Raw genomic sequence first — 15,931 nt, 5'->3', positions numbered from 1 at the left:
CTATTAAACGTTTAAAATTTTAAAAACAAGTGATTGGCGTTTTTCACAGATACGTTCCTGCGTCACCTGCCCCAGGCGCCTTCCAACCCTGACAATTCCACGATTCTGTGCCACACGAGTGATGATTTAGTCACCGCCCCGTGTGAAGCCGGCGCAGTTCTAGAGGGCATTTCCCCGCTAAGGGCCGGTGTCACGCCCGGCAGTGTTGGCGCACACGTGCGGCGCTGGCAGCGCTCGGTCCCGCCCCCGGCGCTCGGCACAGGCGCGGCGGCGGCGGGAGCGCTGAGGGGCGGCCCGGCCCGGCCCGGCGGCGGACATGCCTGTGAGTTGTTTACGGTCCGCCGGTGCCGCCGGGCCCGGCCGCCGCCAGCGGGGACCTGGGGGCGGGGGGTGACGGAGCGGCCCGGCCGTGCCCGCTCGGGCTCGCCCTGTTCCCGGGGGTGACGGAGCGGCCCGGCCGTGCCCGCTCGGGCTCGCCCTGTTCCCGGAGCCGCCCGCAGAGGCCCCGGCCCGGGCCTGGCGGGGCTCGGCTGCGGCCGCGCTCGGGGCAGCCCCGCGGTCCGGCCCGGCTCCCGCCTAACGCGCTGGGCGCTTCTCCTCTTGCCCCACCCAGCTGGCCAAAGACCTGGTGCATCCCTCCTTAGAGGATGAGAAGAGGAAGCACAAAAAGAAACGTCTCGTGCAGAGCCCAAACTCCTACTTTATGGATGTAAAATGTCCAGGTAAATATTTGAAATGTTCGTGCGTTATGGAAGGAACAAAACTAATTTTATATACAGTTAATCTTTATATAACAGTTGATTATTATTTCTTATCTGAGTTTGTATTCTGTAGAGAAAAAGGTCTGTATATTGCTTTGGGTTTTTTAACAACAAAAGTGTTTTCCATCTTTGGAAAAGTTGATGTAAATAATCAGACATTTATTTTCTGGAGGTTCTGGCTTGAGTTCTTTAGTTGGGTTTTTTCCTTTGTAAAACCCTTGCAAGTAGGGAAAAACCCAACCCCCCAGGTTGACGTGTATAGAAAGTGAGATTAACTGGATGATGCCTTAAAGTTTCCATAGCACAAGTTTCAAATAGAAGCCAACATTGTTTTCCTTCTTTTGTAAGTTAGTTCTGGAAGAACAACTGGAAAAACTTTTGACAAGGATATATGCAGGGACACTGCACGTATACATAAAACATACACCACTGCCTTTTTTGCGTGTGCTGTTAAGAACTAAGCTGCCATCTAGCTCATATACAAGGATTATAAGATGTTGCCTGTGACCACTTTTCAGTACTTTGGCCCAGAGACATCTGTATAATCAAGTTCACTTTTATAAACTAAACTATGGGATTTTGCAGCACCATGACAGGAATGTGCTCTACCAGTGAGCAGCTTTTTTATTCAGCACAGTCACAATCATATTGCCTAGTGTGGTAACTTCCTAGCAACTGCTGCAGCATAAGAAGATTCTAGCAGTACGAAAACACTTACAATAGTGATCTTCCTGGCTTAGAACCAGGGAATTGTTGATGTACTCAGGTTTTCTGATCTTATTCTTTCTTAGTTGCTTAGTTTTCCAAGAAGCTCTGAGACGTATTCCATCTGAAAGTGAGGTAAATTAATTTAAACAATTGAAAGTAAGCTCTGATTGCTTTCAAACAAATACAGGGTTGAAGACTAAGCCTCTGGGGTTTTTTGGTTTTTTTACTCTCTGTTCAAACCAGAATACATGAATGCATACACTGTGATACAGTTAGTGTCAAAATAGGCCCATAGGTCATGGGTTATATTCATTATTGTTGGGTTAATTGTTTTTTGTGTTTGAGGGCTATATAGAGCAGAGCAGGAGAGCTTCAGTAATGATAGAGTCCTATGCACAAGGCACTGCAAATAGCAGATGGCCTTATGTGTCCCTAGGTCAGTGGAATTGGAAGTTCCTACGTAGATACTCAGATGGGTTGGGCTCATTTCCCTGCCAACTCACAAACATTAAAAACTCATCAACGTGGAAGTTCAGCTTCAGTAGGGGAAAAAAACAATTTGCTGTGTTTAAAGTTTAGCTGTTAGAAGTTTTTCACAAAGATTTGTACAGTTGCTCTTTGTGATTTAAACAGAGATCTGTTATTCTGTCTAATAGTACTTCTCCCTTCCAAGAAGAGCTTTTGTCACAGGACCCTGCTCACAACATATGTTCTATCTTTGCTGTCTGATCCACATGTGCTGAAAATGCAATCTCTGCTCACCTTTACCTATTTATTTTGTATATCCACATCCAGATTAAATCCTTTACCGTTTTCTCCCTCCAAAAATACCTCTTGGCTAATTAAAAATGCTTTTCAGGGGAAAAAAATTGAAAAGCAGTGAAAATCCCATTTCTAAGCCATGTATGAGTGATCTCATCCTTTCTTAAGTCATAAAATTTATAAGTCGTAGACAAAAGCATTACATAGGGAATTAGTGAAATTTTTCTTTGCAAGTCTTTCCATTTAAACATTATGTTAGTTTTATAGAATGCATCCAAGCCTTACATGTACCAATTATTAAACAGAAAGCAAACACAGATTGGAACAGCAGTGTTTATATTCCCAGCTTTCTGACTTTGTCAATAGCAGTGTTCTGCTGTTACAAGGTAAATATTTCTCCAGCTCCATGGGTTCCTCTGTTCAGCAGAGGAGGCTAACCTGGAACTGCTGAACTTCTTTACAGGAGATGTGATAGGCAAATTAGGGTTTGTCAGCCAGCAGAGTCTGTTGATTTTCATATGGGAATCAAACCAGTTTCTGTTACCTAACTTGCTTTCCTAAGCATGTAAGTAAAGGCAAACACTTCAGAACACAACCATGGCTTGCTTAGTTTGGCTTGCTGTGTTGTGTAAGGAAATACAGATGCATTTTGGACAGATGTATTTAGAGTACCTGATTCAATTAACATATTAAAAATGATGATAGAAGTACCCAGTGGAAAGTTTCATAATGTTGTTTTTCAGGATGCTACAAGATCACCACAGTGTTCAGCCATGCTCAGACAGTAGTTCTGTGTGTAGGGTGCTCAACTGTCCTGTGTCAGCCAACTGGGGGCAAAGCCAGGCTCACAGAAGGTAAGGGCAACGTTACACAACCCAAATATGCCACTTACATAAATGCATTGTATAGCCTGCAAATATTTTAGCTTGGATTTTGGAAGCTGATACTGGAACACTGATTTTACAAATTGCTTAGAGTTGGCTACTAGAAACATTGTTAATAGGCCCAGAATTGAGAATTTTTCTTCATATTCTTTGTTTTTAAATGGCTCTTTAGATCTGCCAGGCAGCTAAACACCTACATTGTCATCAAACACACTTCATTTTAGGTGACTTGTCATTCCCTTCAGCTTGTGTAGTGAATACTGCTGTTTAACTCTGAGCTGGGTTTAAAGTGTTAAAAAGCACCATCAAAGGAGTAGGGTACTTTTGCCAGGCTAAAGTAATCCTGTGCCACTCCTAGTCACTAATGGCTTGCCTGTTTTTAAACAGCAGTTCCCTGGCTCAAAGAAAATTTGTTTCATATAAATTATAAGGGAGCAAATAACCACCAATAATGTATATACAGATAACTGGTATAACACCAGTATCTTTGAGTGCAGTCTAGTTCTGGGGTATGTGAAAAGCACTGGAAACACTTTAGGATTTAAAAAATGTAAAAATTAACCCAAATTTTATTAATTTCTTGCTTAAAGGGCAAAAGGTAAGCATGTATACAAATGACACATAGCAGTGCTTATATAATGTGCTACTACACAGGGGTGGTAAACATGAGGACAGAATACCTGAAGTGAGGCTGTTGAGCAGTTGAAATGGTAACAACTCACACAGCAGCTGTTTCAGTTTGGGGTTTGTATCACTAAGGGGTGGAACAGTAAACTGAAATTTTAAAATACATCTGGAAGAAAATAAACAGTACACCTTAATCTTATTTTAAGAAGAATTGCATGACAACCATGTTGCTCAGGTTGAACTAGAGAAGACTTACAGTGCTAAATCTTCACCTCTTATGGTACATGAAATTTATATTTAATCCATGAGTTTTTCTACTTACATTGGATGAGCAATTTTTCAAGGCAGTCTAACAATTTAAGGACTATTCATCTCTCTACTCACGTGATTTCTTTGCAGGCTGTTCATTTAGAAGAAAGCAACACTGAACAGTTCAGCATGTGATTTTTGGATCTGTGTTCCTGAAAGCCTTACCAGTTTAAAAATGCCTGTTACAACCACAATGTAATTATGATTGATTTTGTACAAATTACATGCTACTGCTGACCAATCTGCTGGAATCTCTTTTTCAATAAATGATCTGAAGTGCAAGTTCTTCCTGTAAGTTTTGCAGACAACCGAGCTCTATTTTTATAAGTTTGTTTGAACAGGTTTTTTACTGTTCAAACTTCCTGCATCCTTCCCCTTGCTAATCATAAACTACAGCAGTGTAATGCGTATAGTTACAGCAACTGCTTTAAAAATGCATTTTGTGTATTTTATTACTGCAGCTACCGTAACTGCAAGGGTTGCAAAAGCTAGATAAGATTTAAAATGGCTCATTTGCTTTCAATGTTGCTGTAGTCCCTTCCCCCTCTTGGGTAATATGGTAATAAATAAAAATGAAAAGTTACTCACCTCTGTTCAGCTGTTTCTCTGGAATGCATGGATTTTCCCTTCCGCTAATTTGATCTCAAGACTGCACGTGGTATTCTAAACTGAGATGTCTTTCCAAAAAAAACCCCAAAAGTAGTCCTTTGCAAAGCACTGAAAACCTGCAGCATAGAGAAGGCAACTGGCATATAAGCAACTGTAAGTCATGGAACTACACTAGGAGGTGTGGATGGTATCTAGGCACAAGTACAGCAAACCTGTGCATACTGTTAGTATTAAATACCGGCATTAAATAATTGCCTTCTTGCAATAAGGAAAAGGGTTTAATTCGTTTTTGAAAGCCATGTTTTTGTAAATTGCCAGTAAAAATTGATTTTATTTTTAACCATGAGAAAATATTAAAACAAAATCTTACATATATCTTATTAAATAATATCTCAAGTTACGTATCAACAGCTCTTTAAAAGTATCAGGTGTCTTGGTGAGCTAATTATTATTGGAATTTTCAAATTAGCTAGTATTCTTTTTATGACTTTGAAAACTCTTACATATCTAGTCAATAAAACAAACCAAAAACCTGATACTACAATTGGTTGCATTTGCAAGGTAAGTTTTATTTCTGTTATTTCAAACAGCAGACATGTAATTACCATATGCAGAAGGAGGTGTTTGATACAGAAACAGGTGTACCAACAGAATACACGTGCCTTCTAAGAAAAGTTGGGGTTTATGTCAGTGCCACTCACAACAAAGGTTCACTCACAGGTAAGTTTATCATGAAGGTACTCTTAACTGACCAGATACAGTCTAGTTAGTTTCCCACATACCATGCCAACCCATCAAATTACTGGTTTTAGAACAAAGATCAAAGTAGCAATATTAACTGTGACCTGAATACGTATGCTAAGGCCACATTGATTCCTAGTCTCTCATATCTCTGCCTTCTCTACCCTAAAAGATAAGAACTCATGATTAATTTAGTACCAAAGCAGAGACACTCGGAGACCCATTTTGTTCCAGGTGCTAGAAGATGAAATGATTGGATACTCTTGAGATAAAGACAATACATTATTAATGAATAAAAAAGTGAAATTTTGGTGAGTGGGCCAGAAACCCCAAGCAAACCATTTTTAAGGTACAATAATGATTGTAATTATGAAGAATATACTAAACTAGTCTTATTAGCCCCAATTAAAAATATAGGTAAAACACTGACCCCTCAAAATACTAGATTTCCTGGTTTGTGTCTTGGGTAATAAATATTACCATAGGCAGAGTGGGAGCAGAGATGGCAGCATGCTGTATCATCACAGGGCAGGTAACAACTATGGGGATAACACTAAAAGCATTAGTTTGGGAAAGAGGCAGGGAGGGCTGTCATCTGCTGGCTGCTAACCAAGACATCTTGCTCCTTGAATTCAGAGCAGCAGAGCTGCTGAGCAGTGCAGGAAAGGAAGCATTGAAACCTTTCCTAAAGATGCTTCTGTTTTGTGTCAGCCTGGAACTGCTGTCTAATGTAACTGCAGGGGAAGTGGGGTGGGGGTAAATCTTTGAGATGACAGATCTCCCATGCTATTGTGAAATACATAAAATGGACAATTCAGATGCCACTTTATTCCTGTTGTGAAACTGAAGATTAAAAATCTCCCACCTCTAGTCCTGCATCCAGCTCTGGGGCCCTCACTTCAGGAAAGGCATTGAGGGGCTGGAGCATGTCCAGAGAAAGGCAGTGGACATTCTTTCTTTCTCTGGGGAAGGGTCTGGAGCACAAGTCTGACAAGAAGCTGAAGGAGCCTGGAGAGAAGGGGTGACCTTATCACTCTACAACTCCCTGGCAGGAGGCTGGAGCCAGGGGGGATTGGCCTCTTCTCACAGGGAACAAGTGAAAGGACAAGAGAACATGGCCTCAAGCTGCACCAGGTAAGGTTCAAGTTGGACAACAGGAAGAATTTCTTCACAGGAAGGGTGATGAGGCATTGGAAGGAGCTGCCCATGGAAGTGGTGGAGTCCCCACCCCTGGATGCAGCACTTTGAGCTGTGCTCCAGCTGCCATGGCCGTGTTTGGTTGGTGAGACTTCTACTCCTGGCTTCAAGAATGGTCTTTAAGCTGTGTTGAGCTATTGGAGTTCCTAAGTCCTGTTTACAAGGGAGAACCTAGGCTACAGAATACAGTGCCATTTCTGGTACCAAGTGTATATCACTCAAAAACAACAGGACAGTTTGACAGCTTGCCACATTGTGCTACTTGGGTGGACTTGACTCTAGAAATAATTCTTTTATTGCACAGTAAACTAATTCTACACATTCTCTGTATCCAATAAAAATGGATGAGATCTAAAAAAAAGAATTTTACTTACATTGCTCTAGATTCATTCTTTTCTAGTTCTTAATCCACAGCTCTGATAAAAGACTGCTTCTGGTATAAATCTGTATTCTGGAGGTAGCTTCAAGGTTTGGGTTTTGTTGTTTTTTTAAGCAAGTAAGAGAAGTGGCACGTGAAAACAAAAAGCAATGATGACACAATTTTTCTTTAAAAAGTAATACTGAATAGTTTTGGCAGACTGGAACTGTAAGAATAACAAGCAACATATTTGTGTGGTCAAATCAAGATGTGAAATTTTTCAAAAGTTCAACATTCAAGGTAGGTAATTTGTACTTAGTGAAAAAAAAAAAAGGCTATTTTTTAATCTTGGTCAAGTGTTTCACTAGTTGGTAAAAATAACCTGCTAATATAATGATCATTTACACAGGTACTGCAGAAAGTAATCTTTGACTGTTACATTCTCATTTTCTGTAAGTTAGGAACTTCCCTGAGAGATGAATTCCAGTTAGACATAAGTTTAGCACCACTAGCAGAGGTTAATTGAATTATTTATGCTTTTTCTTCCCATATTCTTAGTGAACTTGAAGTCCAGTTCCACCCTTTGTATTTCAGTACAGTGAGTTCAGTCCCACAGCTCTCTCAGCCCACACACTGTGCCTGTTTCTCTCTGTCAAACTCCCTGGCGATCTTTAAGGCGGTGCTGTTGAGCGACACCGATTGCATATTACAGATAATGGTGACAATGACCCCTCTGGGGGGGGCCACTGGCCAGGTACCCACAGCTTCAGGGTCCAGCTCTTCAGGCAGGATGAGGAGGACGCTGCTGGCCCCCACAGCACCCCCAGTGTGAGATGCATAGTGTCTCTGCTGTCTGCAGCAGCCACACTGCTGGTTTTTCTCTACCACAGCCCAAGCCATGGCGTATTTACCATCCCTGTCCCACGACACTTCTGTTTTTGGCACTGGAGTCCACATCATGGCAACTGTGCTTGGCTTGAGGTACCCTGGAAGGAGTTTGCTGTTCTTGTTTTTAAATTGTCCGGCTTGGTAGCTGTACAACAAGGCATTTCCAAATTTTAGGAGGTCACCTACTGATGACAGGAAGCCACCACCAGCCCACTTGTAAGAGTTGTCCACATATGGTGCATTTACCAGCCGTCCCTTTTTGTTGTAAATGTAACACCTAAAATTCAAGAAAATTCAATTTGTCATTCTCATATACTATGCACAATGACTTTAAGCTGCCCTACCTTAAAAGAGCAAACTGAGCATGTATTAGCTTGTTCTTGTGAACATTTACAGAGTTTTAAAAATACATTTTTAAAATATATTGCAGAAAAATCAAATCATTCAGACAGAAAAACAAAAATTAAGGTGACTTCTTAGGTTAGAAGCTGAACTTCAATAAAAGTACTAATCCTGCTTAATCTTAGGCTATACTAAGAATAAAGATAATATACAAATAAGAGATGTGACAGAGATAAATAGATCAGGCAACACAGATTTTTTCTTAAATGTCTGTACTAGAAATGAAGTGTTTAAAAGAAAAAGGAATTCTACAACTGAGGCTTAGGTGGCTGCTCCCAGACAGCAGTTTCCACTTCTGGCTGATTTCCCCCCAGTGCCCCATTACGGTTGCTGTACTCTAGAACAAAGCAAGGAGCATTAAAATCTTGCATAACACAAATGTAGAAACTGCCAACCAGAGCTGCAGAATGATCTGTCAGGAACAATACAACAGAAGTGCAGAACAACTTGTGCTTTTGAAAGAAACAGTCCAATCATGACTTGGTTAATTTCATACAACATATGAAAAGGACTTGTTGAATAAATATATAACCCAAGGAATTTCAACCTTTGGTCTTTTAACCAATTAAGGTCCATGGAGAGTTTATGAAAAGGAAGAACCCTACCTAGATTTCACTTGTATTGGAAAGCTTTCTAGCAAACTTCTGAATAACTTATAACACTGGAAGTCAGAGGTTGAAACAAAGGAAGAATGATGAATGGTCCAGAGTGCAAGACAACCATCAACTCTGACAGTGATTTAGTATCCTGTTGTCCCCATAATGAGTCTTTTGATCACAAAAAACCCTGTTACAAAGACATCCACTTATACCTCTAAAAGATCTAGAACATGGATTTTTTAGCATTTTCCTGTGTGATAAATATAGTATAACCAAACCATTAAACAAACTTTAACACCTCAATACATTCTATTTTGAGGCATCAAGCTCCAATTTGTGGAAGTAAATCCATCAGCATCTCAGGTTTGCTTAACAGTAAATATCTATAAAAAGACTCCCAGAAGAGCATCTCTCCCAATTCCTTGATCCCTCTCATATTTCAGTTTATAAAAGGATGAACATACACATGTTCTAAAAAACCTTGACTGTACAAGGTTCATAATTTATAAGAACATCACTATCATCCAGATGAGCCTCTGAAATTTTGCAAGCAAACTGAACACCAGCACAAAGCATCTTAGAATAGAGCAGTAAAGCTGCGCACACACGCTTTCAATATACACCTGTACTTAGGATAAACCTCAGCTTCAACGTGTTCATCGTTCTTTGAGAGCATTTTAGAAGCCAAACTTTAAAAGTCTGAGTCTCATTTTCATGAGACTGTTACTAAAACCTACTTTGTCATTCCACAGAATTCTTGTCCCGCACCAAAATTTAACAGAGGAGTCAATAATCAATTTCTGAGCCAAGACAGGAAATTCAATAAAATAAGACAAGAAACCCTAGCCTGATCCACTATATTGGAATGGATTTTCCAGTTACAAAATTTATCTCAGCTTTTTGTTTTGTGGGTGTAGTTTGGTTTTTTTGTAGGACTGGGGAGGTAGGAGGTGTTGGTTATTTTTTTCCTATCTTAAATTAATTTTAAAATTAAATTGATGTTAAACAGAATGTTAATTCTGGTCAACATGCATACTGAAATTTGAATTATGAAAACATTGTGTTACTGTGAGACTATTACAATTCCATGGAACCCTTTAAAGGCAAGTATATTAAGCAAACTAAGGTAATTATATACTCCAACATAATTTCCTAGTTACTCATTATTTAATTTGCATTTATGTGCTTACTTGTACCCAAAGTAAATGTAAACTTTGAAGTCACCCCTATTACTCCCCTCACCTCCCATATTCACACTTAGAACAAGAAATATTTATTTCCTATTCTGTAATTTTACATGCTAATTACAGAACCTATACCATGGCACTGGAAGCAGCTACATGAGTAATGTTGAAGTAACATACAACACTTCATTTAAATGTCTGGGAAAAGAAAAATCACACATTCTTAATTCAGGTGTCTTAATTAAGATAGAAAGGGTAACAGTTGTTGTGGAAAAAGAAGAGTTCCACCCCTGTTTACCTTGCTCTGTTATATATCATTGCTTCATTGTCATCTAGGACAGTTGACAGCATATCCAAATCACGAAACATTTTCAGCATATAATCTGTAAATTTTTGTCCTGAAGCTCTCTCCACAACAGCACTTAAGAGAGTAAAGCCATATGTTGAGTACAAGAACTGACTACCTTGAAGAAACACAGTGAGAAAGGGAAAAAACCCCAGGTTAATTGCATGATACTTAAATGGAATCATATGTGCAAATAAAACTATATATAGCAATTAATGATCAACCACTGTTGATCCTAGGCCTAGGAAATTCTGTACTGCAGCAGACACACATCCTGCTAAGAGAACAGCACCAAAATCTCCCAGAGATCTCTATGTACACTCAGGTTTCATGCCAAGGTGTCAGCGCTGACATTTAACATCCTTTCCAGGAGATTTACCACATCAGGTCTAACAAGGATGTCTGGATTTGGAAAGCTGACACAAACCATAAAATTACTGCTTAAAAGATGCTCAGCTACTGTGACTTGTTTGTGTGTCCATACCCTGGAGAAGGGAAAACAACAGCAATACTCACATTTTTCAAGGGTATCCATCACTTTTAGCACAGTGTTTCTATTTCTAGAATATCCCAAAAGATTATATGAACACAAGCGTGTATATTATTTAAGACAACTGAATTTATTTACAAAACAATGTTTCATTTTAAAAAATCTCATCCTTGTGCTAATGCCTTCTATGAAACATTTACATATTGAGCAACTGCTAAAGTGATTACAGCTGAGACAAATCACTTATTTAAAGCTCCAAGATGGTGAGTGTTTAACTTCACCCTCTTTCTACCCTTCTCCCCCATAAATGCACATTATTTACTGTTTATCAGCAATATATAGAATTTACCTTTACCTATCTCATTTAAAACTTACACCTGAAGTTCCTCAAAGTCCTTTCTAGACCTAATTTAAATAATCCAAACAATAAATTACTGGAGTAATTCTGTGAGTCTATGGGGGTTTTTTTAGATTTTTTTAGGTCTAATTTAGTGTCTCAGTAAAATACTTTGCTTTTTATTTCTTATCTAGAAGGCCCAGAACATGACTACAGCAAGTTGGTATCTGCTTACAAAATACTTTGTAGATACAAATTTGTTACCAGAATTATCTTCTGCTTCACCATTTATAAATCCACTAACTGCTATGTTTCAGAGCACTTACTGCATTACTTACTGCTCCTGGGAGAAAAGTCTTATACATAAATATTAGATGACCAAGTGGTTTGTGCAGAACAGACCAAATACTTCTCTGATGAGCTTTTAATGGGGCATGTGAAGAAAAAATATAAAGGGAGGGAAGCAGAACAAACCAAAATGCCCACACAAACACTCTTCACTGGACTCTACTATCATCATTACATGTCAAACTCTTTGAAACAAAACTCTCACCAGAAGAGCATATTTTGGTCTACATTAATAGAAACTCACCTGGTTTAAAGAATAAGGGATCATTTTTAAATATCTTCAGTGACTCAATCACACTTTCAAATTTTTCCTTCAAATAATACTCTTCCTGTTCAAACTCCTTGTCGTTCCTGCCAGGCTTTGAATTTCGGCTCTTTGTCTCACTATCATGTTCTTTCTTCTGTTTGACACAATCAGTGTTTTCAGTCCCTTTACCTTCTTTTGCTTTTTGTTCTTTATCCTGATGGGATTTTGTTAGCTTAAGTGCTCTGTTTGCCTTTTCCTTTTCTTCTTTTACTTTTGTAATATCTTTTTCATAGTGACGAATCCCACTCAAGTGTGAAACTAACTGTCTTGTGGTAATAGTGACCTAGGTAGACAGGATAATGTGAGCTCTCTTCATTGAAAGACAAAAAAATAAATCACTGAAAAAGTAAAATTCACCATGACAAAGAACAGACAAAGGTACAAGACATTTTAAAAATCACATCTTGAACAGAGTATTAAAAAAAAAGGGTATATGTGGACACACACTTGATATAAAAGTGAAGATCCAAATATGCTTTTCTGAGCAGGAAATATCAGTACTTGTCTAAATGATTTTGAGTGTTTTATAGGAATAGGTCCAGATCAGGCACCTGTACACAGATAGCTATGTAGTGGCAGGAACAAAAAATTTTAAAAACTCTTACCAATAAACAATTACATACCTTTTCACCCTCGTAGACCTTTTCTGGAAATTCAGGGACATATTTCTGCACTGGAGCATCTAAATCCAGCTTCCCCTCTTCCCAGAGTTTAGCAACAGCCATCATGGTGAGACACTTGCTGATGCTGGCGATGCGCATGACGGTCTCTGGCTTGCACAGCACACGGTTCTCCACGTCAGCATAGCCCAAACCTGCCAGGAAATAAAACACTCTGCTAAGTCCTTTGCACATGCTGAATTCATTACATGCAATGAATTAGATTTACTGGCTCTTTAAAATATTTTTCCTCCAGCTAAACTGGGATATGAAGCGTTGAACTATCCCAGCCCCTGCTTCAGTTCAGTCAGTAACATTTTACTGTAGTAGCAGCAGGTAATCAGAGCCCATTGGATTACACAATGGCATCTCAAATTGCTGATTAAGACTACAACAAACATAATGATAAATGAGATTAAAGATTAAGCCAAAATTTACACTCCTGAGGTCAAATATTCAGTGTAGAAAACCCAAAGAGACCAAAATTTAGACTGTAAAATAACTGACCAACAGTCATAAACACTCATTTTACTGTTTTGAATTAATGGCTAAAGCAATAAAGGGTCTTATTGTATCAATACAGAAACTGAGAGAGGAAATCACTCACAAATTGATTCCCAAACTGTAAGGTTTCACAGAACCCAGGTGTTACTATGTTTCAACATCTCTCAGCATGGCTTCAATTAAAAAATACAGTTTAACACTTTCTGTAACAGTGTTTTCCTATGTAGCCAACCCACAAGTCTGGTAGCAAGAACTGGAATTAGTAAAGCATTTTCGAGCTGCCAAACCAGTCTTCAGTTTGAGAGAGGTTTGAAGAAAGTGAAAGTGATGTTACAGCATAAAAGCAAAAAAAAAAAGCAGCAATGACATATTTGCAGTTTTCAGTACAAGAAAGGCCTGCAAGCAACACATCTCTGTCTATACACAACTGTAGTCTAACAATGAACTGCTCAGGAAATAAAGCCCCAAACCTTGACAAAGTACAAGAAATAAAACAGATGACATCCATTTGCCCTAGACCCTTTCTCTTATATAGCTGCTACTCAAGTGCCTAGTGCTTGTTAATGCAGATGATGTTCTCCCAGTGAAAACACCTCCCAAACCTCACACCATTGCCATCAGCAAGAGAGCAGGTTCAGCACTGTGGTCACAGAATACATGCAGCTCACACCTGTCCCTGCTTTGGCCCCCACAGAGAAGGGAGGAGGAGACTCAAACAACCCAGAACGGAGTGTTTTGAACCTCATGAAAATGTTTCTGAGAACAGATACACATTTTGGTTGGTTTTTTAAAAACATCAAATGTCTACATGAGATGATATGAGAAGTACTAACACACTCTACTTACACCCTGTGTAACCAGAAAAAACAACTGCAATTTCTGAAAGGATAGCACCTGTTAAATCCCAGTAAAGCCACACCTCAGCCCACAAACAGGAGACAGGTCACCAAATGTGAGCCCTTATTCCTTTGACTACTAAGGAAGTTCCTGTGGGGAGAGCAGTTCTTTACCTCCTACATACAGTGCTACCAGACACTGTACAGCTCCATGCCCAGAGTACATTCAAAGGTTAATCTGAAAAATTAATGGAAGAAAGCTCCTCCAATCTAACTGTTGAGACATACAAGCATATTCAGGAAGTTAACAAATTATCAATTCCTAGAAATGATTGAAGTTTACCAAGGAAGGTGTCATTTGATACTCCCTAAGCACCCATTTCTGGCTACTGTACAGAGATGGGACATCAAGTAGACAAAATCCCAGCCTGATTAACTTGTTTGAATTGTTCATTTTTCAGATGTTCATCAGTTCTTGACAGTGTGCACAACTACTTCTCCCACATACTAACCTTCTGACCAGACTTCCTTTCCATCTACAGAAACTCCAACTAATATACCAGGGATTCCTGCTTCATCCTGCAAAAAAAAACAAAATGGACAGAAGACATTTAGAAGGATATTTAAGTTAAAAAACACCTCCTCCCAAGCCCTCGAACTGAAAAAGCTACAAAATACAAAACCCCTACAAATAAACCTGCTTATTGTTGCCAAATTATAGTTGAAATTTTGTTATGTATCACTTTGGAACTGGTACAAACTGCTTTTGCAAAGCTGACATTTTAACTCAGCTATTGGGAAAAACATACCTAACAAGAATAGCAAGGTAATATTTTTGCTTTGATAATTAAATTACTGAATGGAACATGCAAGAGAAACAAAACATGACAGTTAATATGCAACCGGCAAACTGCATCACCTACTGGCAGGCAGTATTTCAAAAAAGCTTCAGCTGGATTTTTGAAGTAAATACAAGGTGCTTTTTAAACAGAATCACAGAATATCCCGAGTCGGAAGAGACCCACAAGGATCTCAGAGACCAACCCCTGGCCCTGCACAGGAGAGCTCCACCAATGCCACCCAGCGCCCGAGAGCGCGGCTCAAACACTCCTGGAGCTCTGCCGGGCTTGAGCCGTGACCACTTACCTGGGGAGCCTCTTCACTGCCTGACCACCCTCGAAGCAAAAAACTTTACGCAATACCCACCTAAACTTCTCCTGACATAATTTCCTGCTGTTTTCTAGTCACAGAAAGCAGAGACGAGTGCCTGCCCCTGCGCTTCCCCTCATGAGGAAGCTGCAGCGAGGTCTCTCCGCCAGGCTGAGCCAAGTGCCCTCGGACGGCTCCAGCCTCTCTCCCCACAGCCTTTCAGGCCCCCCTTGTTCTCAGACGCCCCACACTGTGCCACACTTCCACACACCCCTGTTGAGCTGGCCTGAGCTGCGCCAGCCCCGACAGCCTCCACCGGTCCCCCCTCAGCACCTTGATCCTCCGCACCAGGTCCCTGCTCCTCTCCACGGCCGCGCCGAAGCCCCGCGGCGACGGCGGCTTCTCCTCCCGCCCGCTCTCCGGCTCGCCTCCCGCCGGCGCCGCCCGAACCCCCAGCGCCAGCCCCAGCGCCAGCCCCCAGCCCCAGGGCCGCGGCCCGGCCCCGCCGCCCCTCTGCGGGCCGCGGGGAGCCGCCCGGGAGCCGCCGCCCGCCGCAGGGCCCGCGCCAGGCCCGCCATGGCCGGGGCGGACATGGCACCGCCGGGCCACAGGCACCGCCTCGCCGGGCCGAGCCCCGAGCGCATCGAGCGCCGCCGCCTCACGGAGCAGCGCGGCCGCGGGGATGGGCTCGGCTCCGGCGGGACCTGCGGCGGCGGGATGGGCTCGGCTCCGGCGGGATGGGCTCGGCTCCGGCGGGACCTGCGGCGGCGGGATGGGCTCGGCTCCGGCGGGATGGGCTCCGCTCCGGCAGGGACGGGCTCCGCTCCAGCGGGACCTGCGGCGGCTGGAGCACGGCAGTGCGGCTCGCCGCCTTCACCACGGGCAGCACACGGGGCGCTCGGGCCTCTTCCCCGGGGCTCGGCGCG

At 41.4% G+C, this 15,931-nt stretch overlaps 2 protein-coding genes across 2 annotated transcripts; one reads left to right on the top strand and one right to left on the bottom strand.

Moving 5' to 3' along the window:
- The first annotated feature begins 264 nt into the window (after nucleotides 1-264).
- Nucleotides 265-4,638, top strand: RPS27L (ribosomal protein S27 like). Its single transcript, XM_030955509.1, has 4 exons — nucleotides 265-322; nucleotides 614-722; nucleotides 2,975-3,085; nucleotides 4,142-4,638. Exons 1-4 carry the CDS (start codon nucleotides 317-319, stop codon nucleotides 4,168-4,170), a joined length of 255 nt encoding a protein of 84 aa, XP_030811369.1. The 5' UTR covers nucleotides 265-316; the 3' UTR covers nucleotides 4,171-4,638.
- A 574-nt stretch (nucleotides 4,639-5,212) lies between these two features.
- LACTB (lactamase beta) lies at nucleotides 5,213-15,583 on the bottom strand. Its single transcript, XM_030955508.1, is given in 7 exon segments — nucleotides 5,213-8,121; nucleotides 10,328-10,493; nucleotides 11,795-12,140; nucleotides 12,481-12,671; nucleotides 14,369-14,435; nucleotides 15,339-15,517; nucleotides 15,520-15,583. Coding segments are annotated over 7 exon segments (1,557 nt in total). The 3' UTR covers nucleotides 5,213-7,577.
- Between the last annotated feature and the right edge of the window lie 348 nt (nucleotides 15,584-15,931).

Source organism: Camarhynchus parvulus, chromosome 10, assembly GCF_901933205.1.
Source record: "Camarhynchus parvulus chromosome 10, STF_HiC, whole genome shotgun sequence".
Classification (NCBI taxonomy): domain Eukaryota; kingdom Metazoa; phylum Chordata; class Aves; order Passeriformes; family Thraupidae; genus Camarhynchus; species Camarhynchus parvulus.
Note: the sequence above shows the minus strand (reverse complement) of the source record. Positions and strands in the feature narration are given on the sequence as shown.

Excerpts from the sequence above, each read along its gene's own strand:
- RPS27L (XM_030955509.1), top strand. Across the intron at positions 723-2,974 it reads TATGGATGTAAAATGTCCAG|GATGCTACAAGATCACCACA; the intron begins GTAAATATTTGA and ends GTTGTTTTTCAG. Across the intron at positions 3,086-4,141 it reads CAAAGCCAGGCTCACAGAAG|GCTGTTCATTTAGAAGAAAG; the intron begins GTAAGGGCAACG and ends ATTTCTTTGCAG.